This window comes from Salvelinus namaycush, chromosome 25, assembly GCF_016432855.1.
Source record: "Salvelinus namaycush isolate Seneca chromosome 25, SaNama_1.0, whole genome shotgun sequence".
In the NCBI taxonomy this organism is placed as follows: Eukaryota; Metazoa; Chordata; class Actinopteri; order Salmoniformes; family Salmonidae; genus Salvelinus; species Salvelinus namaycush.
In genome coordinates, this window is record NC_052331.1 from 24,415,694 (window position 1) to 24,442,369 (window position 26,676).

A 26,676-nucleotide genomic window follows, 5' to 3' on the forward strand; every position below is an offset into this window, starting at 1 on the left:
TCCATTGAATGAGTGAATTATTTCATAAAGACATAACAAGTATTTGGTTGTGATTGTAATGCTGCAGGGTGGAAAACCATTCTCCAGGAGAGCTACTGGGTGTGCAGGCTTTTGCTCCAGCCCTGCTCAAACACATTGTAAAAAAAAAAATATATATCATTATTATCACTGGACGATGGATGGCTCCTGGTCTCTGATACCATGAATTATATCTCCTGCCGTTGTGGCCTTGAGCAAGGTACTTAACTGCACTGATGGGCTACTGTATAAAACACGTAATCCGTCAACCCACCATCTGGAGAGCTACTGGGTGTGCAGGCTTTGATCCAACCCTGCTCATCAAACACAAGTCTGCTTATCAAGGTCCTGTTGAGCAGCTGATTTATGAATGTTATTTTGTGAAGTGGTTACTTCCGTCAACCAACAATTTTCATGCTGTTACAGACCATTTTTTAGGGTGTGGGGGGGGGGCGACAAGTGACTTGAGCTTTCAGACAAGTAAATTGATCCTAAAAAGTTTTATAAGATGATACTTTTCTATTGCATGATACAACCAAATCACAGGATGCTGCAACCAACTGAAAAACGTAGTGGTACCAGTGCCACTAGCTGAAAACATTGGTCTGGAGCCCTGGGCCAGATCAATACACATTTGCTAGCTGAGCTACCTTCCTTTATGTCATAGTAGTTTATTAACTTTGGTTTGTGTAATCTTCACATCTTTCAAACCCCATGACAGACACACAGTTACTTACCAAGATAAAGTGAGGCGTTCTCTTTCTTGACGTTGTCGTCCAGGTAGGTGGGTCCCAGGGTGTAGATGGGCGTTGACCCCATACCCACCAGGATCTGTGCTATGATGAATAGGGCCACGTACAGGTTGTGTTCATTACCCTCTTGGTCTCTGGGGCAGGAGGACAAATCCAGGAAGTCCTTGCCACTGCCGTTGTTGTTCATACACAGTCCTTCATTGCCCCGTGATGAGTTCACCTCCAGGATTTGGTACGGAGGGGAGATGAAGTGAGGCAAGGAGAAGAGTGCTGCTCCGACGGCTATAAACACTGCACCCACGGCCAACCATCTGGGCCTCTGCCCTCGGCCTCCGAAGTAACTGATGAAAACCACCACCAGCAGACTACCTATGTCAAAGCAGCTGACGAGCAGACCAGACTCAGAGCTCCGGAGGCTGTACCTCTTCTCTATGGTGGTGATTACACTGCTAAGGTAGCCAGACACCATCAGTGACTGGAAAAATGTCAGGTAGCACATGCAGCATAAAAAACAGCGTGAGTCTTCGAGAATCACACTCATGTATTTCCTAGTGGGTAAACGCATCAGGGGTAGTCTCGAGGCAATGAAGCCTTGCCTCGTAGGATTTTTACACCTGGGTTTGCTGACCTGCGTCTCTGTGTTAATTGAACGACTCATCCCCACCACACTAGACCTGGAAGGGGAATAGTTAACATTAGTCCTGGTGGGGGATTCAGGTAAAGGTTGGTTCAGGTTGATCCTCTGTGGGAGTTGGATGAATTCAGTACTCTTGTCCTCCGTTATTGACACCTGTTGCTGCATAGACTTAGTCAACAAGGCCTTGCTTTGCTGGCCTGAGTCATTCAGAGAGGGCAAACTTTTGGACTTGAAGTTAGTCCCAGCAGGGTCCTGATTTTGACTCAACTCATGATCCATTTGAAGGTGTTCTGACAGTTCATTCCCGGTCTCTTTGTGGTCACCGGAAGCCATTGTGTTTTGTGGTTGTTGAGCTGGCTGATTTCACAAGTGTAGGTTTAAAAGTCCAATCACTGCATTTCTGACACCACTTACACTATAATATACACATTTCATCCAGTAAAAAAATAAGATTCAGGCTGCAAGCCAGGCCCAATAAAATTGAGAAAATATGGGCATATGGTTTCTGCATTGGCTTATCAGTGTTGCTGTAAGCAGCACTGCCTCTGTTTATCTCGCAAACACTTGTGCTCTGCCAGCATGTGATTCTGAGCTCGAGGCCGCTAGTTTCGTTGACTCTCATGCAGTCAGCTAGCTAGATATGCTGCAGGATCTCACCATCACTACTTGGCAGGTGGTGGAGGATGTTGGTGTTTTGAGTCAAGCAGAAAGAAAATGGCAGACAGTGGTGTTGACATGGTTCCCTTGTTATCACCTTCAATTAAGAAAAAAAAGATACATTTCACACATATTGAATGTTTTCACCTCCCTCCATACCCTCTAGTTAGATGTCATCATTGTCAAACTGTATAGGATTAGGGTTCCCACACTGCCATTTTTTTTCATGTTACAGCACTTGTTTACAGAGGACAACCAACCACCTGTTCTAATTAGCCATCAAAGCGTCTCTGAACATCGATGAGTAACGAAAGGAAAACGCCAGAATAGTGTTGTAAATGAAACCGTATATAGCAAGTGTATATTTTGCATTTGTGAAATTATTTTGATGTGAAAATATGTTTATGTTTCCAAAACCATATCGCAAGTGAGGATCATTGACGTTTATAAACGTTAAAACAGAGTGTCGGGATTGTAGTTCACATGGAGCCAGATTAGCTACACCAGATAATGTGATTGAACCAAATATTTTTTTGTATCGATTACTGAGAGTTACAGGTTAGGTACCGTTTAGTGTTGCAGATCTTTTTTTTTAACCAACCTTAACGATACCATCTTTATTCTCGATTAGGCCAAACATTCATTTTCTAAAATGTTACAGGTGGTGCGTTTGAATTTAGAAAATGCTCCGTTAAAATAATTGTTTTGCTTCATTTAGTAATCCAACAATGTGTACACCGCCATCTTGTCCATTTTAAATATTGAGTGAGTTCTATTACGCTGGCCCCGGTTGAACAGGGCAATGGCCCGTAACGTCATTGGGCGAAAGAGGAGAGGCGCGCCCATCTCAAATCAAACAGTAAATCTACACCAATCGGACATGTTGTCAACAAGGCAGCATGGTGATCATCCAGAAACATACATTTTCATTGGGAAGGCAGATAAAGCGTTATATATCAAAAGCAATCATTTCTGGATGTGAAAAGGCAGAATCCTGCTTATCACTTCACGTGCATAATTACATCGCTTTTGTTTTGAGTCAACTTCGCCATCGCCAGAGCGGGGGACCTGGCTCACGCCGGGAGTCTGCTCAGTTCCAAAACTAATGCAAATCACTTTTCACCCGCTCCAAACTCCTCCCAACGGGGTAACCCGGTCCAGATAGACTAAAATCTCTCATTGATAGAGACAAACCCCAAAGTGCGGCATGTCATTATGACACTTACCTGTCTAAATAGAACGAGAAAATATTTTAAAGACAAGATAGCAGCGTACACATTGTAGGGTTTCTTTATTGAACAAAACAATTATTTTTACTTTAATAATGGAGCATTTTCTAAATTCAAACACCACTGGCAATTGGACACGGACGTTTTAGATAACGTTACATGTTTGGCCAAATCGAGAACGAAGATAGCTAGCATCGCCAAATTAAGGTTGGTCGAAATTGATCTGTTACACCAAACAGTAACCTGTAACTCCCAGTAATGGATAGCAAAAATATTTCTTAAATCACATTATCTGGTGTAACAATCTTTAGCTATAGCCAGCTGTGGTCGATACGTCCAGCTGAGAACCCAGAGCAGGGTAAACTGTAAACCCTTGGCTTCTCCAAAGGCAACGTTAACGAGTAGTTAGGTACTGGAACTACCAGTACCTAGACATGAAGACGAACTAATTAAACCAGTCTTGACATTGAATAAAAACGGACATGTTACTAAAAAACGGTGACCGGCTAGTTAGGATTTACCGACGTGAACCTGTTTTCAATTACAATCCCCTCAGAGTAGGCATAGCCTACCGTTACGCTAACTAACTAAAACCGCGGCTAGCTCGGGTGAACGGCTGATGATCTGCTGGTGGCAGGCTTGTAGCTCGCGTTGTAGCTATGAATGAAAACATTTAACGTTGGCTAACACATTTTACTTACCAACCTGACGATTTTAAGCAATATCAGGGCCCTTAATTCCTACGAAAATCCCATTTGACGGCCGTTATCAAATTGCACCAGATAAAACCATCGTCATCCTATACCGTAGAAAGCTGTACATTATAACCCTCTCACTGAAGACCATCTAAGATGTTTACCACAACCCAGGTTATAGGCTTCTGCAGCGTCCGACTGAGTGAGCCACCTTATTGGTTCGATTTTACTGGGGCGGAAGTGTCGTCGGGAGGGAGAGGGGGGACTTGCCCCTAAAAACCGATCTAGAATCAGCTTATTGTACAAAGCCCAGTACTTGACCATACAGCTGTTAATGGTCACTGCAGACTTGTGATCACTTGTCGGTTTGCTCCTGCATCTGGCACCTGCCAGTGAAAACATCCTCTCAGTTCATGCGTGACTTTGTTGCATTCGGAAACATGTTCACTTCGTACAATTAAAAAAAAATACTGATATAGTAGCATTTACCAGCTTTACTGGATGGCAGGTCATTTCCAGTGGTGTAAATTAAAAATACTTTAAAGTAATACTTAGTTTTGTTGGGTATCTGTGCTCGGATGGCCCAACCATGTGGTGATGTACAGTACCAGTCAAAAGTTTGGAGACAGCTACTCAGTCAAGGGTTTTTCTTTATTTTTACTATTTTCTACATTGTAGAATAATAGTGAAGGCATCAAAACTATGAAATAACACATATGGAATCATGTAGTAACCAAAAAAGTGTTTTAAAAAAATCAAAATATATTTTAGATGAGATTCTTCAAAGTCGCCACCCCACTCTTGGCATTCTCTCAACCAGCTTCATGAGGTAGTCACCTGGAATGCATCTCAATTAACAGGTGTGCCTTGTTAAAAGTTAATTTGTGGAATTTCTTTCCTTCTTAATGCGTTTGAGCCAATCAGTTGTGACAAGGTAGGGTTGGTATACAGAAGACAGCCCTATTTGGTAAAAGACCAAGTCCATATTATGGCAAGAACAGCTCAAATCAGCAAAGAGAAACGACAGTCCATCATTACTTTAAGACATTAAGGTCAGTCAATACAGAACATTTCAAGAACTTTGAAAGTTTCTTAAACTGCAGTCGCAAAAACCGTCAAGCGCTATGATGAAACTGGCTCTCATGAGGACGGCCACAGGAAAGGAAGACCCAGAGTTACCTCTAATGAATTTACCCTCTGCAGTAGTTACCAGCCTCAGAAATCAGCTAATCAGCACCTCAGATTGCAGCCCAAATGGTCAAATTGCTGCGAAGAAACCACACCAGTAAGAAGAGACTTGCTTGGGCCAAGAAACACGAGCAATGGACATTAGACTGGTGGAAATCTGTCCTTTGGTCTGATGAATCCAAATTTTTGGTTCCAACCGCCGTGTCTTTGTGAGACGCAGAGTAGGTGAACGGATGATCTCCGCATGCATGTGTGGTTCCCACCGTGAAGCGTGGAGGAGGTGGTGTGATGGTGGTTTGCTGGTGACACTGTCAGCGATTTATTTAGAATTCAAGGCACACGTAACCAGCATGGCTACCACAGCATTCTGCAGCGATACGTCATCCCATCTAGTTTGCGCTTAGTGGGACAATCATTTGTTTTTCAACAGGACAATGACCCAACACACCTCCAGGCTGTGTAAGGGCTATTTGACCAATAAGGAGAGTGATGCATCAGATGACCTGGCCTCCACAATCACCTGACTTTTTGGGATGAGTTGGAGCGCAGAGTGAAGGAAAAGCAGCCAACAAGTGCTCAGCATATGTGGGATCTCCGTCAAGACTGTTGAAGCATTCCAGGTGACTACCTCATGAAGCTAGTTAAGAGAATGCCAGGAGTGTGCAGTGTGGCTACTTTGAAAAATATTTTGATTTGTTTAACACTTTTTTGGTTTCATAGTGAAGACAAACTATTATTCTACAATGTAGAAACATTTTTTTAAAACCATTGAGGTGTCCAAACTTCACTTGTACTGTATGTCAAACACAAATAAATGTATTCATTCAAGATCTATGATAACCTTAAATTGGGGTAGTATTTCAACTGTTATTGGGAAATATTAAACTTGTCAAACTTTACATTAAGTTGCAACGATACCATGTAACACATGCACAGTATCTTACAGTTAGTTGTACGTTTGGCTAACTGATTTTATCATTTGTTCAGTCTTATTACAATTCAGTTTTATGTGGTTCCGTGTACAACTGAATAATTACATTCTGGAAACCTTAGTTAAATGTCTTACCAAACTGTCAACCATGTGTCTTTTATGGGACAGTGACATGAATTGTAGACCAAGTCAATCAGTAATTACACGTCAATCAACAATAAAAAATAATTTATTTACAATGACAAATCATAAATTAGCAAGCAGCATTGGCAAATGCAATATTAGTCAACAGCTTGCATAAGGTGTAAATAAAACTTTTTACATAAATGCTCCCACTCTGGATAAACATTGATGCAGGTGAACAGTGATATTTAATATGAACATCACACCTCGAAAAACATCTCTGAACTGCAACACTGAGCTTTCTACACAAAAACTCATGTTTTACAATATTGCTTTGATTTACCATTGTTTACATACTCATCTTAAAGTCAAAATATGAAACAATTGTACAAATAATAATAATAAAACCCACTGATCACAAATAAAATGTGGGGGAAAGAAAAATCTGAAAACCAACTGAAAGAAAAAAACAGGGGTGTAGTAGTCTAACCATAGCACAAGTACATTGTCTGCGTCTGAAATGGCACCCTATTCCCTATATTCCCTAGAGGCCCTGCTCAAAAGTAGTGCACTATATATAGTGAATAGGGTGCCACTTCAGTTACGGCCACTGAGTAACAATGCACTCTTCAGTATTGTCACTTCACTATACATATATGATACAACTTTCAACTTCACAGCAATACACATGACAGAAAAACAGATCTAAGGCATTATGCTAGGTCTTTAGCATGTTAAGGTACTTGCATGTAATATTTACCAATTGATCAAATAGCAAACTATAAATTAATAACACATTTTACAAAATAAATGTCTTGATCAGTCAGAATTGAAGACAAAAAGCAATTCAATTCAACCAAACTTTGTGAGTTATATTTGTATGCAAACTCTTTCCTTAAAACTTGTCATCATGATTGCCAAAATGCATGCCTTACAAAAGGCTGTTAACACAGTAACACTTCATGGCTTAAGTTTATTTTAAAAGGTAGTAATAACATCTTTGGATTTGCAATGAGAGCAGTGCATCGTTCTAGAATTACTTTTCTTGAATATATATATATATATATATATATATATATATATCAGAGCATCCTAATCTTCAAACTTTGCTGAACTCTTTAATAATGCCTTGTTTAGGAAAATTTGTAATTAATTGGGAGAAATTGGCCATCACACAAAAAATTAAATATCCTTTGCATCGTCAGAGTGACATCATAATAACCAGTGCAAACCTACAAAATAGATATTTTCTGGCCACACATTTTTAAACACTTGATTATGTGAGCCCAACTTCATTTCAGTGTTTGCAGACAATTTGGAATTTTCACATTCTACAATTTTTTAAAATAAATTCTATGAGTTCATATTTGCTATGTGCTTACAGACGATAAACAAAAATGGGAATAGTACAGGAATATGGCTTGAAAAATACATATTACCTGTTCATTTTACACTTCCAGCTTTTTTATAGGGCAGCACACAAAATCAGCACAGTCAGAGCACCCTAAAGTATTCAGTTATGCCTGTTGGTAGGTCTGTCCATTCCTTTCATTGTAATGAGGTCGAGGTGAAGTGCAAGGAAAAATCCTTACGCAAATTGGTTGAAACCCTGATAAACAGTCCTTTGTTAGTTAATCCAACACAAACGGTATGACTGTGAAGTCATATTTCAGTGGTCGTAACACCAGGCTAGAGAGAAAAAAAAAACATCTTAATTAATCTATACTGTAATATATACAAACTATGAACATTCACCTTCATACATATCGCAGCAGGGGGATTCATTTGACAATTTCATCTGAAACTACAGGACCTAAAATATGTAATTCAAATAGACACTAAGGTACCATTAAGGGATACTTGTTAAGAAACTTAACCCTTGCCCCCTTTTTACAGTTTCATACAAAGAAAGTTTCTCAAGTTTAAAAACAATAAATACCTGTAAAACATTTATTTTATAAACCTTTCAAGTGACTACTTTAGTCAGGCTTTACAATGTAACCATTCAAAATCAACATCATTGTATAGTTTATGCTCTTCAAACCATTTCTAATATCACTTGTTTAATTTTTGAAATCATGTGATATAATTTTGTCTCACACCTGTGCATACAAAGAAACGATCAGACAAATAAAATATTGTTATTAAGAAAATACCTAAAAAGAGGAGTAGAGAGCATTTGAGGGGAGCCATAGTCTGCGTTCTATCCCCTGAAATGAATACATTTATCTGACCAGATGCCTGCTGACAGGATCAGTTTTGCTTCTATATTGTGTGAGTATGAGTCCATTATATATATATATATACACACATACATACGTGGGCGTGTGTGTGCAAGTGTCTGTGCAAGTGTCGGTGTGTGTGTGTGTGTGTCTGCGTGTAGCCTATTTGTGAAGGACCTAAGTCACACTAAGGTGAATGCAGTTGGTTGGTTCAGGGAGAACTGCAGGAGCAGTTGGTTGGTTGGATGCCAGTGTTTTCATTGGGTGTTGACCTTTTGTAAACCGTGTTGTCCAACAATAGACCGGGGTCAGCAATAGTTCTGAAAAAGAAAATGTTTCTTTGATTTAAACAAGGCAACATTTCAGTTGATTACTATACTGCCCCCCTTAGGCCAATCAGTGTAATATTGTAAATGCCAGATCTCTATGGCAAGACACATCATTCACCCAAGTTTAGTCAAAATCGGGCCAGTGGTGTCAGATATCACATCTAACTAACATAGGACCGGACAGAGACAGATCCAGTCTCCCACCCGATTTCATTGTGGGGGACAAAAGGGCAGAATTTAGTGAAATACGACTGACAACATTCTAAAAGAGACACAGGGGATTATAAGGACATGGGAAGAAGGCCCTCATTGACAAATCGGTGCTGTCTGTTTTGATGTGTAAACGTTTTTAAATACACTAATCCCTAATGTTGGGCAGACAACAACAGAAGATGAAACGTTACTCACTGGAGTTGCGTCACTTTGTGTTAACATGTCAATTCCAGCCAACTGGTCTAGAATGATGCTATCCCTTCATCTCAAGGCATTATCATGATTCACCTGTGGTAGTAGGAACACCCAAAGACTTGTTTGATGTTCCACTACATCACCACACTACAGCTGCCTCCCAAACGGTACCCTATTCCTTATACAGTGCCTTTGGAAAGAAAATCAGACCGCTTGACTTTTCCCACATTTTGTTTCGTTTCAGCTTTATTCTAAAATGGATTAAATAAAACAATTTCCTCAGCAATCTACACACAATACCCCATAATAAAGCCCTTTGTGCAGAAAAACTAATTCTGATTGGCTGGGCCCTGGCTCCCCAATGGGTGGGCCTGGCTCCCAAGTGGGTTGGCCTATGCCCTCCCAGGCCAGCCCAGCCCCTGCTCAGTCATGTGAAATCCATAGATAAGGGCCTAATTTATTTATTTATATTGACTGACTGACTTCCTTACAGGAACTGTAACTCAGTAAATCTTTGAAAATGTTGCATTTATATTTTTGTTCAGTGTATTTCCTGTTACCAAGTCATTTACGGTTGATATACCTTTAGTTTTTCCATGTGGACCAATTTATCTGTGAATTCTGAAAGGTTATCCAAGGATTGTTTCATAAGGATGTGGTTTTAGAGAGTGATATTGGTTCTTGTAGAATACGTTTCATATTGTTGTAGTGTTCTTAACTATGAAGTTGTTAATGTTCTTAGCTTTATCCTTTGAAAATAGACACGTAAAAATATTCTGGGGATGAGCGTGCACATCTTCAATATGTACCCATTGTTCCTCTTTAGTGAATTTAACTATATGCCGTAAGTAAAAGCTTTGGGTAGCAAGTTGATACAATTCCAAGTCTGGAAGGTTAAAACCACCCTTAGATTTAAGAAGCGGTTCAATTGCCAGTGCAAATAGGAGGGGGGAGAGGGGACATCCCTGTCGTGCCCAATTCTAAAGCAATTTAATCAGATAATGTATTACAGTTGAAGTCGGAAGTTTACATACACCTTAGCCAAATACATTTAAACTCAGTTTCACAATTCCTGACATTTAATCCTAGTAAAAATTCCCTGTCTTAGGTCAGTTAGGATCACCACTTTATTTTAATGTGAAATGTCAGAATAATAGTAGAGAGAATTATTTATTTATTTCTTTCATCACATTCCTAGTGGGTCAGAAGTTTACATACACTCAATTAGTATTTGGTAGCATTGCGTTTAACTTGAGTCAAACGTTTCGGGTAGCCTTCCAACAAGCTTCCCATAATAAGTTGGGTGAATTTTGGCCCATTCCTCCTGACAGAGCTGGTGTAACAGTCAGGATTGTAGGCCTCCTTGCTCGCACACGCTTTTTCAGTTCTGCCCACACATTTTCTATGGGATTGAGGTCAGGGCTTTGTGATGGCCACTCCAATACCTTGACTTTGTTGTCCTTAACTTCTTGACGCTAGGGGTCAGATTTATTTTATTTTATTTTTGAATAACGTTCCCAAGGTAAACGGACTATTTCTCAGGTCAAGATCGTAGAATATGCATATAATATACAGATTAGGATAGGAAACACTCCAAAGTTTACAAAACTGTCAAAATATTGTCTGAGTATAACAAAACTGATTTTGCAGGCGAAAACCTGAGGAAATCTAACCCGGAAGTGATTTTTCTTTTAAAACTCTGTGTTTCATTGCCCGTCTTTCTTCCATTTAAAGGGGTATCAACCAGATTCCTTTTCCAATGGCTTCCTCAGGCTGTGACCAGGCTTTAGACATAGTTTCAGGCTTTTATTTTGAAAAATTAGCGAGATTTTTCTAAACTAGTCAGGTGTCCTTTGATTAGTTCCTGCGCACGAGAGGGGTAGCTCTCCATTTTCTTTCTCTCTTTTATTGAATAGGTTACGGTCCGGTTGAAATATTATCGATTATGTTTGTTAAAAACAACCTGAGGATTGATTATAAAAAACATTTGACATGTTTCTACGAACATTACGGATACTTTTTGTAATTTTCGTCGAACGGAACGAGGCTGTGGTTTTCTGAACATAACGCGCAACCCAAATGGCGTTTTTTTGTTATAAAAGTAATATTTATCGAACAAAAATAACATTTATTGTGTAACTGGGAGTCTCGTGAGTGCAAACATCCGAAGATTATCAAAGGTAAGCTTTTCTGACTTTCGTGACCATGCTAATTTGGGGCTAGTTGTTCTAGCATTGATTGATACACTCACAAAAGCTTGGATTGCTTTCGCTGTAAAGCATATTTTCAAAATCTGACACGATAGGTGGCTTAACAACAAGCTAAGCTGTGTTTAGGTATATTTCACTTGTGATTGCATGATTATAAATATTTTGAGTAATATTTGGCGCCCTGCAATTCAGCGGTTGTTTAGGAAAATGATCCCGCTAAAGGGATCCGTAGCGCAGAGAGGTTAAGCCATTTTGCCACAGCTTCGGAAGTATGCTTGGGGTCATTGTCCATTTGGAAGACCCATTTGCAACCAGCTTTAACTTCCTGACTGATGTCTTGAGATGTTGCTTCAATATATCCACATAATTTCCCCTTCTCATGATGCCATCTATTTTGTGAAGTGCACCAGTCCCTCCTGCAGCAAAGCACCCCCACAACATGATGCTGCCACCCCCGTGCTTCACGGTTGGGAGGGTGTTCTTCGGCTTGCAAGCATCCCCCTTTTTCCTCCAAACATAACGATGGTCATTATGGCCAAACAGTTCTATTTTTGTTTCATCAGACCAGAGGACATTTCTCCAAAAAGTACAATCTTTGTCCCCATGTGCAGTTGCAAACCGTAGTCTGGCTTTTTTATGGCGGTTTTGGAGCAGTGGCTTCTTCCTGGCTGAGCGGCCTTTCAGGTTATGTCGATATAGGACTCGTTTTACTGTGGATATAGATATTTTTGTACCTGTTTCCTCCAGCATCTTCACAAGGTCCTTTGCTGTTGTTCTGGGATTGATTTGCACTTTTTGCACCAAAGTTCGTTCATCTCTAGGAGACCGAACGCGTCTCCTTCCTGAGCGGTATGACGGCTGCGTGGTCCCATGGTGTTTATACTTGCATACTATTGTTCGTACAGATGATAGTGGTACCTTCAGGTATTTGGAAATTGTTCCCGAGGATGAACCAGACTTGTGAAGGTCTACAATTTTTTTGCTGAGGTCTTGGCTGATTTCTTTTGATATTCCCATGATGTCAAGCAAAGAGGCACTGAGTTTGAAGGTAGGCCTTGAAATACATCCACAGGTACACCTCCAATTGACTCAAATGATGTAAATTAGCCTATCAGAAGCTTTTAAAGCCATGACATAATTTTCTGTAATTTTCCAAGCTGTTTAAAGGCAGCAAACTTTTTTTTTTGCCCTTTTTTCTCTCCAATTTTGTGGTATCCAATAGGTAGTAGTTAGTCTTGTCTCATCGCTGCAACTCCCGTAAGGACTCGGGAGAGGCGAAGGTCGAGAGCCATGCGTCCTCTGAAACACAACCCAACCGCACTGCTTCTTGACACAATGCACATCCAACCCGGAAGCCAGCCGCACCAATGTGTCAGAGGAAACACTGTACACCTGGCGACCTGGTCAGTGTGCACTGCGCCCGGCCTGCCACAGGAGTCGCTAGTGCGCGATGAGACAAGGATATCCCTACCGGCCAAACCCTCCCTAACCCGGATGACGCTGGGCCAATTGTGTGACGCCCCATGGACCTCCCGGTCGCGGCCGGCTGCGACAGAGCCTGGGCTCAAACCCAGAATCTCTGGTGATGAAGTGCCTTAGACCACTGCGCCACCCGGGAGGCCCAGGCACAGTCAACTTGTGTATGTAAACTTCTGACCCACTGGAATTGTGATACAGTGAATTATAGGTGAAATAATCTGTAGTCTGTAAACAATTGTTGGAAAAATGACTTCTGTCATGCACAAAGTAGATGTCCTAACCGACTTGCCAAAGCTATAGTTTGTTAACAAGAAATTTGTGGAGTGGTTGATAACGAGTTAATGACTCAAACCTAAGTGCATGTATGTAAACTTCCGACTTCAACTGTATTTGTGTATATTTTTGCTTAGGGACAATTATACAATGTTTTTATTAAATATATTATTTCAGATGGAAAGTTGAAAGCTTTGAATAGAAAAGGCCATTCAAGACAGTCGAAAGCCTTTTTGGCATCAACAGCCATTATTGATAAATCTGTATATCTTTGTTGTTGTTGTGTATTGTATTAAACTGACATGTTCTTGTTTGTGTCTATTTTTAATAATTCCTGTTTGATAAATGTTTATCAAGTCTGGTAAGACTTGCCATTCTATTGCTTGTAAGTTTTGTTATTTTGTCACAATTTATTAAACTTATGGGTTTATAATCAGCAGGGGACTACAGATTTTCCTGGTTTTAATATAATTGAAATAACTTTTTGATACATGGAACTAGGAAGTACTGAGTTGAGTGTTGTGTAAATAGGGAGGCTACTTTGTCCCAAAATGTTGAATAGATTTCTATGGGAAAGACATCCATTTCTGGTGCTTTTTTCCATGCAAATGTTTTAACAGTATCTAATATTTCTTCTTGAATAATCTCTGTTTTTAGTGATGATACTTTTTCTGTTGATAACTGCTTCAGAGTTGTTGAGTCTAAGAAGGCTATAGGATCCATCCAACTGTTTAATGTTGATTCATATACATTTTCATTGAAGATTTTAAAATGGTCAAAATCACGTTGTTTCTAAATACAGAGTTTATATCTTTTAAAATTCTAACTGGTTTAGCATGTATTTGTTTTGTGAGAGGTGAGAGATATTTTACAGCTTTATTTGCCATTAAGTAGTATTCTTTATTTGAGTTTAACCTGTAGTTGTTGGCTCTCTTCAAAAGTAAAAGATCGTAGTTATGAAATTGTATTTTCCTTCTTTAGCTTGTAAAGATTATTTATTGGCTTTTTCTAAGATGGTGTTCTTTTTTTCTTTCATTTTAATTTCTAAATCAGATTTAACTTTAGTTTCTCTAAATGATAAAGAGAAACTAAAGTACACAAAGGAGTGGGTGGAACTTGAACTGGACACACACACCTGCTCAGGCTCCATGGAAGACAGGCTTCCTGTAGGCATGGTGATCTGGCCTGCTGACACTTGGTTCATGTTGTTCATGCTGCCGTTGGCGTTGGAGGCCATGGGGACACCCTGTATGTTCAGGTTTGTGCCGGTGTACATTCCACCATTAGACTGTTGGGGCATGTACTGCTGAGATTGAGACTGTTGTGTGAACATGCTGAAACATAGCATGGAAATCAAAAGGTACATGTTCAATCACAGATTTTACCACAGGTTGATGAAAATGTGTATCATGAGAGCATACTGGATATATCCTACAGACAGTGTAGATTCATGCAGAATCAAAACATAAGTCTATGATCATAACCATGACAACTAAATACAAAGGTTAGCAGTAGGGTTGCAACCTGGATGAAGAATTACATATTTCTGTTAATTTCCTCCTGATTCAGGGAATCATCCAACCAGGACTTCCTGGAAACCCTTTCTGAAGTTACTTGAATTTTGCAACCAAAAGGCTTCTTAACAGCTTCTACCCCCAAGCCATAAGACTCCTGAACAGCTAATCAAATGACTACTCAGACTATTTGCATTGTCTCCCCCCCCCCCCCCCCCCCCCCCCTTTTTACACTGCTGCTACTCTCTGGTTATTATCTATGCATAGTTATTTTAACACTTTAGATCCCGAGTGGCGCAGCGGTCTAACTCACTGCATCTCAGTGCTTGAGGCGTCACTACAGACACCCTGGATCGAATCCAGGCTGTATCACATCCGGCCGGGATTGGGAGTCCCATAGGGCGGCGCACATTTGGCCCAGCATCGTTTGGGTTTGGCCGGGGAAGGCAGTCATTGTAAATAAGAATTTGTTCTTAACTGACTTGCCTAGTTAAATAAAGGTTAAATAAAAATTTGACGCATGTGATAAAATTAGATTTTGATCAAAGATCCAGTTAGAGCTGCCAGTCAGTCTCACCTGTTTCCTGACATGTTGCCCTGAGGCCAGCCGTTCATCTCAGAGGAGGGCTGGTAGGAGGAGTTGGCCTGGGCCTGCTGTTGCATCATGGGGCTCTGGGCGTGACTCATGCGGGGGGACATGAGGGGGCTCTGGGGGGTGGTGGCTCCTGTGAAGCCTGCGTCCTGCCGCTGCTGGTTTATACCTGACAGGACCAGGGAGGAGACATTTGTTATCAGTACTGAGGGGTGGAGAGTACAGTAGACGTTACCTTAACATTCATTTCATTGTCAAGATAAAATTGCTTGAATGCCAGTCTTTTTTCCACCATTCCAACTCCTTGTCATTCATCGTCATGCCATGTTTGGCTTGACAATGACAGAAATGGAATTGCCAAAAGCACAAATAGATGTGGGACCAGGCTAAAGATAAGCTATGTGTTGTAGTTGACTACTGCAGATATGTTAATGAAGAAACAGAAATATATGAAGAGCCAAAGTAAAGTAAAGTACATGCAGTTGGTCAAAAACGTTGCACAATCAAAATCTACACAGTCACATAAATGGGTAAGAGAAGGAGAAGAAAAATATGAAAATTCTACAGCTCAGCCACCACCAACGTCTTTGTGAACACCAACATGAAGCAATCTGATAATGCTATTGGTAATTCTTATCCCTGTATCATATGTAATGGATTGTTTTGACTAACATGACAGAGACAATGAGTTGTTAATACTATGGATCACAAGTCCTCTGATATCTTTAGGTAGATATACCTGTGAGATTACATGAGGCATACACTACCAGTCCAAAGTTTTAGAACACCTACTCAGTCAAGGGTTTTTCTTTATTTTGACTTTTCAACATTGTAGAATAATAGTGAAGACATCAAAACTATGAAATAACACATATGGAATCATGTAGTAACCAAAAAACAGTGTTAAACAAATCAAAATATATTTATATTTGAGATTCTTCAAATATCAAGGCAATGGGTGGCTGACAGCTTTGCAAACGCTTGGCATTCTCTCAACCAGCTTCACCTGGAATGCTTTTCCAACAGTCTTGAAGGAGTTCCCACATATGCTGAGCACTTGTTGGCTGCTTTTCCTTCACTCTGCGGTCCAACTCATCCCAAACCATCTCAATTTGGTTGAGGTCGGGGGATTGTGGAGGCCAGGTCATCTGACGCAGCACTCCATCCCTCTCCTTATTGGTCAAGTAGCCCTTACACAGCCTGGAGGTGTGTTGGGTCATTGTCCTGTTGAAAAAAAAATTATTGTCCCACTAAGCGCAAACCAGATGGGATGGCGTATCGCTGCAGAATGCTGTGGTAGCCATGCTGGTTACGTGTGACTTGAATTCTAAATAAATCGCTGACAGTGTCACCAGCAACGCACCATCACACCTCCTCCTCCATGCTTCACGGTGGGAAATACACATGCGGAGAGATCATCCGTTCACCCACACCGCATCTCACAAAGACATGGTGGTTGGTGCCAAAAATCTCAAATTTGGACTCCAGACCAAAAGGACACATTTCCACCGGTCTAATGTCCATTGCTTGTGTTTCTTGGCCTAAACAAGTATCTTCTTCTTATTGGCGTCCTTTAGTAGTGGTTTCTTTTCAGCAATTCAACCATGAAGCAATTCCTGAGGCTGGTAACTCTGATGAACTTATCCTCTGCAGCAGAGGTGACTCTGGGTCTTCCATTCCTGTGGCGGTCCTCATGAGAGCCAGTTTCATCATAGCGCTTGATGGTTTTTGCGACTTCACTTGAAGAAACTTTCAAAGTTCTTGAAACTTTCCGTATTGACTGACCTTCACGTTTCTCTCTGCTTATTTGAGCTGTTCTTGCCCTAATATGGACTTGGTCTTTTACCAAATAGGGCTATGTATATGCCCCCTACCTTGTCACAACACAACTGATTGACTCAAACGCATTAAGAAGGAAAGAAATTCCACAAATTAACTTAAGGCACAATTGAAATGCATTCCAGGTGGCTACCTCATGAAGCTGGTTGAGAGAATTCCAAGAGTGTGCAAAACTGTCATCAAGGCAAAGGGTGGCTTTTTGATGAATCTAAAATATAAAACTTTTTTGGTTCCTCCATGATTCCATGTGTGTCATTTCATAGTTTTAATGTCTTCACTATTATTCTACAATGTAGAAAATGGTAAAAATTAAGAAAAACGCCTGAATGAGTAGGTGTTCTAAAACGTTTGACCGGTAGTGTACCATTTCATTGGCAGCTGTTCAGCTAAACCACCACGGAGTATGTATGAGAAACAAATACCACTACAGTCATGCAGCCACCGAATTAAACCCACGTATGATTAAAATTATTATCAATTGAAATTAAACCAAAGCTGTGACAGGAAGCCACACAGCGAGGTGACCGGGCAGCATTATATTACATTATACCTGAGCTGGGAAACTGGAAGGCACGGTGTTGCTGCATTTGTGGATTCACTACGGCTCCAAACTGGCCACCTACGTTTCCCATCATCCCTTGCTGGTTAGCTAGACTCATCTGGGAGGAGCCATGCGAGATTGAGGAGGAGTGGAGAGGGGAGAGGAGCTGCTGAGCCCCAGGGAGACCAGGGGACAGCGGGGGGAAGGGGCTGGTGGAGGGTGGCGGGGACGTAAGACCAGTACCGTAGCTGGCCGGGTAGGGGAACTGCTGGGGGTTTGCTTGGGGGATCCGAGGGTTGGTGCCCATGGAACCGGGGGGCATGCCAGGGGACTGTGAGGGCTCCACTGCCCCAGCCGCTGAAGCCATGTTGGGGGGGGTGTTGAGGCCTTGGGCCCGCATCAGCATGGCTCTCTGGTGGACGTGCTGCTGGCGCTGGCGCAGGATGTTACTCAGGTACTCCCTCTGTCTCTGGGCCAACATCTGAGCATTCAGGGTTCCCTAGGAGGACAGACAATACACATTTAGACTTCAGGCATTTAGTGTGCAGCCCAAATAGAATCCTATTCCCTATAAAGTGCATTACTTTTGAACAGAGCCCTATAGGGCTGGTCAAAAGTAGGACACTATATAGGGAATAGGCTGCTGCCAAAAGAAGTACACTATATTTGAATTTTATTGTTTATTTATTTAACCTTTATTTATAGGGAATCAGGTGCCATTAAGGATGCAAACTCACACACGCATGGAGCTGTAATAATAATGATCTGCTACAGTATTCTGACTAACCTGGTTAGGTACACTGGGTCTGAGAGGTAGGTTCATGTTGGACACACCCATCTGATTCATCATTGGCTGACGATTCTGCTGAGGAAATAAGAAAAATATTTTTTGTTGTTGTTGAATTTAACCGACTTAAATGTGTTAATTACATAGCCCTTGCCATTCTATTAGACCCATTACTTGGTGAAGTCCAAAGACATTTATGATACTGCACTTCATTGATAATGTAATGAAATCCCGCTACGACCTCTGACGAGCGATCAAACAGGCAGTGTCCATACAGAACCAAGATGGATCCTACTATGCCAGCTCTGATGCGTGTCAGATGTGGCAGGGCTTGCAAACTATCACGAATTACAAAGGGAAACTCAGCCACGAGGTGCCCAGTGACGCAAGCCTACCAGACGAGCTAAATGCCTTCTATGCTCGCTTTGAGGCAAGCAACACTGAACCATGCATGAGAGCAATAGCTGTTCCAGACGACTCTGATCTCGCTCTCTGTAGCCAATGTATTGGTATTTGGTATTTTATTAGGATCCCCATTAGCTGTTGCAAAAGCAGCAGCTACTCTTCCTGGGGTCCACACAAAACATAATACAGAACATCATTAGACAAGAACAGCTCAAGGACAGAACTACATACATTTTTAAAAGGCACACGTAGCCTACATATCAATGCATACACAAACTCTAGGTCAAATGTGAGTGAGACCTTTAAACAGGTTAAAGGAAAAATCCACCCTAAAACACTAATTCCTTTAATTTACAGTGTTAAGTAAAACTAATATGTGAGAATATTTTTTGCGAAAAAATGTTTCATTTTGGCGTTATAAGGTTGGTGGGAACCTGGAAAATCGTTGTGGAAATGTGTTGCAGCTCAAGTCGACTACAAAATACACAATGCAATGCTCTCTATCTATGGGCTAGCTAGGCAGGTATCAAGCAAACATAGCTAAATACAGTAATACCAAAGACAATATCAGCATGTAACATAGCTAGGTATCTGTAAAATCACCTAAACAAAATGCACTATCAATTTAGGAGTCTACAATCTCGCCATGTTCAACCTAACGCTCAACCTAACATTCGCAACGACAGATATACTTGAGGGGATGGGAAACGTTGCCCATGCTACGTCAAGCATGGTGTATTCTGGGCGATTCTGGGACAAGGAGCTTTGGAATCGTGAAATCACGTACTTTAGAGGAAAATAAGCACGTTTCTCGACATACACACTGACTTTGAGAAGGGGTTGCATGATGATTAGCTTAGCAACTGCGTGAAGCAGCATTACAAAGTGGACGCGATTGGTCAACAGTCTGCTGGGTGGGACGGTATACGTTCCTTCATTCATTCATTGGACTCCTATCTACTTTCTATAATATCTCTGGCAATGGCACCATGCAATGCACCCTGGACTAAAAAGGTAGACAAATGGGAATAATGTGCTAGACCCTCCGTTAAATTACACATTTCTCGAGGTAGGAATATCGTTAAACTATGATCAATGGCTCATTCGAGAGAAGACAACCTCCCGAGTTAAGACATCAGTCAGTATTGAAATCTATGATAGACGTTTTTCGCGATCTAGAAGTCGTATTCCTATTAACTTCCAGTATAGTGAGAGCCACTATCACGGTGCGATGTCATACCGGACGGATTTCTCCCTGCTTGAAGGCCAATAACTCAGATACACATGAAAACATGCAATTATCCAGGGAATCAATCATACATCACTCAGAGATGCACAAAAACGATATATAACATTCAAAAACTGGGTTAACCTTTCCTTTAACATTCACAAGGCCTCGGGCCAGATGGATTACCAGGAGGAATATTCAGAGCATTCACTGACCAGCCGGCATTCACTGATGAGTGTCTTCACTGACATGTTCAACCGCTCCCTGACCCCATCTGTAATACCTACATGTTTCAAGCAAACCACTACAGTCCCTGTGCCCAAGAATGCCAAGGTAACCTGTCTAAATGACTATCGCCCCTGTAGCACTCACATCTGCAGCTATGAAATGCTTGGATGGTCATGGCTCACATCCACACCATCATTCCAGACACCCTGGACCTACTCCAATTTGCATACCGCCCCAACAGATCCACAGATGACGCAATCTCTATTGCACTCCACACTGCCTTCTCCCAGTTGGATAAGAGGAAACCCTATAAAGAGCATGTTGTTAATTGACTACAGCTCAGCATTCAACACCATAGTGCCCTCCAAGCTCATCACTAAATCAGGACCCTGGGACTGAACACCTCCCTCTGCAACTGGATCCTGGACTTCATGACGGGCCGCCCCCAGGTGGTAAGGGTAGGTAACAATACATCCGCCACGCTGACCCTCAACATGGGGTCCCCTCAGGGGTGTGTGCTTTGTCCCCTCCTGTACCCCCTGTTCACACACGACTGCGTGGCCACGCACGACTCAAACACCATCATTAAGTTTGCAGACGACAAGAGGGTAGGCCTGATCACAAACAACGAGACAGCCTATAGGGAGGAGGTCAGTGACCTGGCAGTGAGGTGCCATAACATTTCCTTCAATGTCAGCAAGACAAATGAGCTGATGGTGGACTACAGGAAACGGAGGGCCGAGCACGGCCCATCCACGGGGCTGTAGTGTTGCGGGTCGAGAGCTGGAACTTCCTCGGTGTCCACATTACTAAGGAATTAACTTAATGGCCCACACACCAACAAAGCCTCTTCCACCTCAGGAGGCTGAATATTTGGCATGGGCGCTCAGAGCCTAAAAAAATTGAGATCATCTTGACTGGCTGTGTCACAGCTTGGTATGGCAACTGCTTGGCATCCAACCGCAAAGAGCTACAGAAGGGAAGTGGGTATGGCCTAATAAATCACTGGGTCCAAGCTCCCTGCCACCCAGGACCTCTACACCAGGCAGTGTCAGAGGGCCCTAAAAATTGTCAAAGACTCTCTGCTACTGCAAAGCAAGCGGTACCGATGCACCAAGTCCGGAACCAACAGAACTCTGAACAGCTTTTACCCCCAAGCCATAAGACTGCTAAATAGTTAACCAAATAGCTACCTGTACTATCTGTATTGACCCCCCTTTGCACAGACTCTTTTGACTCATCACATATACTGCTGCTACTGCTTATTATCCATGCCGTTGCCTAGTCAATTTACCCCTACCCATATTAACATTTAGTATCTACCTCAATTACCTCATACCGCCACACATTGACTCAATACACTGTGTATATAGTCAAGTTTTTGTTCCTCATTGTGTATTTATTCCTTGTGTTATCTTTCTATAAGTTATTTCTCTGCATTGTTGGGAAGGGCCCCTAAGTAAGCATTTCACTGTTAATCTACACCTGTTGTTTACGAAGCATGTGACAAATCTCACAAATTATCAAATTAACCTACCAGGTACAAACCCAAATCCGTAAACACGGGCACCCTCATAGATATCATCCTAACCAACCTGCCCTCCAAATACACCTCTGTCTTCAACGAGGATCTCAGCGATCACTGCCTCATTGCCTGTGTCCGTAATGGGTCTGCGGTCAAACGACCACCCCTCATCACTGTCAAACGCTTCCTAAAACACTTCAGCGAGCAGGCCTTTCTAATCAACCTGGCCCGGGTATCCTGGAAGGATATTGACCTAATTCCATCAGTAGATGATGCCTGGTTATTCTTTAGAAGTGCTTTCCTCACCATCTTAAATAAGCATGCCCCATTCAAAACATGTAGAACCAGGAACAGATATAGCCCTTGGTTCACTCCAGACCTGACTGCCCTTGATCAGCACAAAAACATCCTGTGGCGTTCTGCATTACCATCGAATAGCCCCCGCGATATGCAACTTTTCAGGGAAGTTAGGAACCAATATACACAGGCAGTTTGAAAAAGCTAGCCTTTGCTTTCCTAACAGAAATTTGCACCCTGTAGCACAAACTCCATAAAGTTCTGGGACACTGTAAAGTCCATGGAGAATAAGAGCACCTCCTCCCAGCTGCCCACTGTACTGAGGCTAGGAAACACTGTCACCACCGATAAATCCACGATAATTGATCATTTCAAAAAGCTTTTTTCTACGGATGGCCATGCTTTCCACCTGGCTACCTCTTCCCCGGTCAACAGCCCTGCACCCCCCTCAGCAACTTGCCCAAGCCTTCCCCATTTCTCCTTCACCCAAATCCAGATAGCCGATGTTCTGAAAGAGCTGCAAAATCTGAACCCCTACAAATCAGCCGGGCTAGACAATCTGGACCCTCTCTTTCTAAAATTATCCGCCGCAATTGTTGCAACCCTTATTACTAGCCTGTTCAACGTCTTTCGTATCGTCTGAGATCCCCAAATATTGGAAAGCTGCCGCGGTCATCCCTCTCTTCAAAAGGGGGAGACACTCTAGACCCAAACTATTACACACACACACACACACACACACACACACACACACAGTGGGGCAAAAAAGTATTTAGTCAGCCACCAATTGTGCAAGTTCTCCCACTTAAAAAGATGAGAGGCCTGTAATTTTCATCATAGGTACACTTCAACTATGACAGACAAAATGAGAAAAAAATCCAGAAAATCACATTGTAGTATTTTTATGTATTTATTTGCAAATTATGGTGGAAAATAAGTATTTGGTCAATAACAAAAGTTTCTCAATACTTTGTTATATACCCTTTGTTGGCAATGACAGAGGTCAAAAGTTTTCTGTAAGTCTTCACAAGGTTTTCACACACTGTTGCTGGTATTTTGGCCCATTCCTCCATGCAGATCTCCTCTAGAGCAGTGATGTTTTGGGGCTGTTGCTGGGCAACACGGACTTTCAACTCCCTCCAAAGATTTTCTATGGGGTTGAGATCTGGAGACTGGCTAGGCCACTCCAGGACCTTGAAATGCTTCTTACGAAGCCACTCCGTTGCCCGGGGGGTGTGTTTGGGATCATTGTCATGCTGAAAGACCCAGCCACGTTTCATCTTCAATGCCCTTGCTGATGGAAGGAGGTTTTCACTCAAAATCTCACGATACATGGCCCCATTCATTCTTTCCTTTACACGGATCAGTCGTCCTGGTCCCTTTGCAGAAAAACAGCCCCAAAGCATGATGTTTCCACCCCCATGCTTCACAGTAGGTATGGTGTTCTTTGGATGCAACTCAGCATTCTTTGTCCTCCAAACACGACGAGTTGAGTTTTTACCAAAAAGTTCTATTTTGGTTTTATCTGACCATATGACATTCTCCCAATCTTCTTCTGGATCATCCAAATGCTCTCTAGCAAACTTCAGACGGGCCTGGACATGTACTGGCTTAAGCAGGGGGACACGTCTGGCACTGCAGGATTTGAGTCCCTGGCGGCGTAGTGTGTTACTGATGGTAGGCTTTGTTACTTTGGTCCCAGCTCTCTGCAGGTCATTCACTAGGTCCCCCTGTGTGGTTCTGGGATTTTTGCTCACCGTTCTTGTGATAATTTTGACCCCACGGGGTGAGATCTTGCATGGAGCCCCAGATCGAGGGAGATTATCAGTGGTCTTGTATGTCTTCCATTTCCTAATAATTGGAACAAAGGGTATATAACAAAGTATTGAGATAAACTTTTGTTATTGACCAAATACTTATTTTCCACCATAATTTGCAAATAAATACATAAAAATACTACAATGTGATTTTCTGAATTTTTTTTCTCATTTTGTCTGTCATAGTTGAAGTGTACCTATGATGAAAATTACAGGCCTCTCATCTTTTTAAGTGGGAGAACTTGCACAATTGGTGGCTGACTAAATACTTTTTTGCCCCACTGTATACTACCCTGCCTTTCTAAGGCTTATGCCAACAGATCACCGACCATTTTGATTCTCACCGTACCTTCTCCGCTATGCAATCTGGTCATGAGCTGGTCATGGGTGCACCTCAGCCACGCTCAAGGTCCTAAACGATATCATAACCGCCATCGATATGAGACAATACTGTGCAGCTGTATTCATCGACCTGGCCAAAGCTTTCGACACTGTCAATCACCACATTCTTATCGGCAGACTCAACAGCCTTGGCTTCTCAAATGACTGCCTCGGCTGGTTCACCAACTACTTCTCAGATAGAGTTCAGTGTGTCAAATCAGAGGGCCTGTTGTCCGGATCTCTGGCAGTCTCTATGGGGGTGCCACAGGGTTCAATTCTCGGGCCGACTCTTTTCTCTGTATACATCAATGATGTCGCTCTTGCTGCTGCCGATTCTCTGATCCACCTCTACGCAGATGACACCATTCTGTACACTTCTGTCCCTTCTTTGGACACTGTTAACAAACCTCCAGACGAGCTTCAATGCCATACAACTCTCCTTCCGTGGCCTCCAACTGCTCTTAAATGTAAGTAAAACTAAACGCATGCTCTTCAACCGATCGCTGCCCGCACCTGTCCGCTCGTCCAGCATCACTACTCTAAACGGTTCTGACCTAGAATATGTGGCCAACTACAAATACCTAGGTGTTTGGTTAGATTATAAACTCTTTCCACTCACATTAAGCATCCCCAATCCAAAATTAAATCTAGAATCAGCTTCCTATCACACAACAAAGCATCCTTCACTAATGCTGCCAAACATACCCTCGTAAAACTGACCATCCTACCCATCCTCAACTTCGGCGATGTCATTTACAAAATAGCCTCCAACACTATACTCAGCAAATTGGATGCAGTCTATCACAGTGCCATCCGTTTTGTCACCAAAGCCCCATATACTACCCACGACTGCGACCTGTATGCTCTCGTCGGCTGGCCCTCGCTTCATATTCGTCACCAAACCTACTGGCTCCAGGTCATCTATAAAAGTCTTTGCTAGGTAAAGCCCCGCCTTATCTCAGCTCACTGGTCACCATAGCAGCACCCACCCGTAGCACGCGCTCCAGCAGGTATATTTCACTGGTCAACCCCCAAAGCCAATTCCTCCTTTGGCCGCCTTTCCTTCCAGTTCTCTGCTGCCAATGACTGGAACGAATTGCAAAAATCAATGAAGCTGGAGACTCATATCTCCCTCTCTAACTTTAAGTTCCAGCTGTCAGAGCAGCTCACAGATCACTGCACCTGTACATAGCCCATCTGTAAATAGCCCATCCAAATACCTCATCCCCATACTGTTATTTATTCTTCGCTCCTTTGCACCACAGTATCTCTACTTGCACATTCATCTTCTGCACATCTATCACTCCAGTGTTTAATTGCTAAGTTGTAATTATTTCGCTACTATGGCCTATTTATTGCCGTACCTCCCTTATCTTACCTCATTTGCACACACTGTATATAGACTTTTCTATTGTGTTATTGACTGCATGTTTATTTATTCCATGTGTAACTCTGTTGTTTGTGTCGCACTGCTTTGCTTTATCTTCATCTTTTATCTTCTGCCAGGTCGCAGTTGTAAAGGAGAACTTGTTCTCAACTGGCCTACCTGGTTAAATAGAGGTGAAATATATAAAATAAAAATAACATTTCATTTGAGTCATTGCTATAAAATAGTTTATCCATTTCTCAACCTCTCCAGCAGGTGGCAGTAGAATCCTCAGAGTTTACTGCAGAAACTGAGTAGACTATAAACAGTTATTTTCAGAAGTCCAGTTCAGTTTGCAATGTTCTTAAATGTCCAGTTCCTTTAGGTTGTTCAATTATCCATGTCAATATTGCAAACTACTCAATACCATTTCAAGCTTTAGCTTAGCACTTGTCCTTTTCAGGTCAGGACTTCTATATGCCCTATGATTTACATTGAGGGCTCTAGGGGTGGTGTGTCTGATTTTGAAAGAGAAGTTTGTATATTGTGCCTTAGGTCTAATATGTAAACTTTGTAAAGTATTTATAATTTCAAACATCATTTCAAGCTTTTTAAATGTTTCTTTGCAGATGAAGACATTCATTAGGATAGGGCCTATATTATTAACAGTGAGGGCTCCAGGGATGGTGTGTCGCCCTACCAGCTGTGCCTGTAGTCGGTGCTGCAGCTGCAGCCTCAGGTTGTTGGGCTGGGCAGGCACCGGGCCTCCTGGTCGGGCAGGGAGTCGGAGCATGGGGTACCCCATCCGCTGGCCCATCTGACCGGGCATACCGTGGAAGCCAGGGTCCTGCTGGCTCATGTAGTTGCCCTGTGCCATGCTACCAGCCTGGGGGTACTGGCTATACATGGGTGGCTTCCTCATGGGTGACTCCTGACTGGCATACTGCTCCTGCGCCACTGGCTGGCCCTACAGAGATCAAACCAAGTAAGAAATTGAGTCACATA

The 26,676-nt window shown here is 42.2% G+C and overlaps 2 protein-coding genes across 11 annotated transcripts in view; both read right to left on the reverse strand.

The window, feature by feature from the left end:
- Positions 1–4,157, reverse strand: part of LOC120020559 (solute carrier organic anion transporter family member 5A1-like) — a 28,335-nt gene extending 24,178 nt beyond the window's left edge. Inside the window, exons 1-2 of the mRNA XM_038964264.1 lie at positions 3,995–4,157; positions 756–2,161 (exon numbers count right to left, since the gene is read on the reverse strand). Coding sequence (XP_038820192.1) covers positions 756–1,740 — 985 coding nt within the window. The 5' untranslated portion in view covers positions 1,741–2,161; positions 3,995–4,157. The remainder of the gene's footprint in view (positions 1–755; positions 2,162–3,994) is intronic.
- Positions 4,158–6,318: 2,161 nt separating this feature from the next.
- LOC120020383 (nuclear receptor coactivator 2-like) overlaps positions 6,319–26,676 on the reverse strand; it is a 67,782-nt gene continuing 47,424 nt past the window's right edge. For 5 of the 10 annotated variants that reach the window (XM_038963989.1, XM_038963987.1, XM_038963992.1 and 2 more), the window contains 6 exons: positions 26,372–26,638; positions 18,425–18,502; positions 17,647–18,136; positions 15,243–15,426; positions 14,287–14,485; positions 6,319–7,919 (listed from right to left, as the gene is read on the reverse strand). In XM_038963989.1, coding sequence (XP_038819917.1) covers positions 7,893–7,919; positions 14,287–14,485; positions 15,243–15,426; positions 17,647–18,136; positions 18,425–18,502; positions 26,372–26,638 — 1,245 coding nt within the window. In that variant the 3' untranslated portion in view covers positions 6,319–7,892. Of the gene's footprint in view, positions 8,773–14,286; positions 14,486–15,242; positions 15,427–17,646; positions 18,137–18,424; positions 18,503–26,371; positions 26,639–26,676 lie in introns of all 10 variants that reach the window. The other 5 variants (XM_038963993.1, XM_038963995.1, XM_038963991.1 and 2 more) reach the window with 5 other exon arrangements.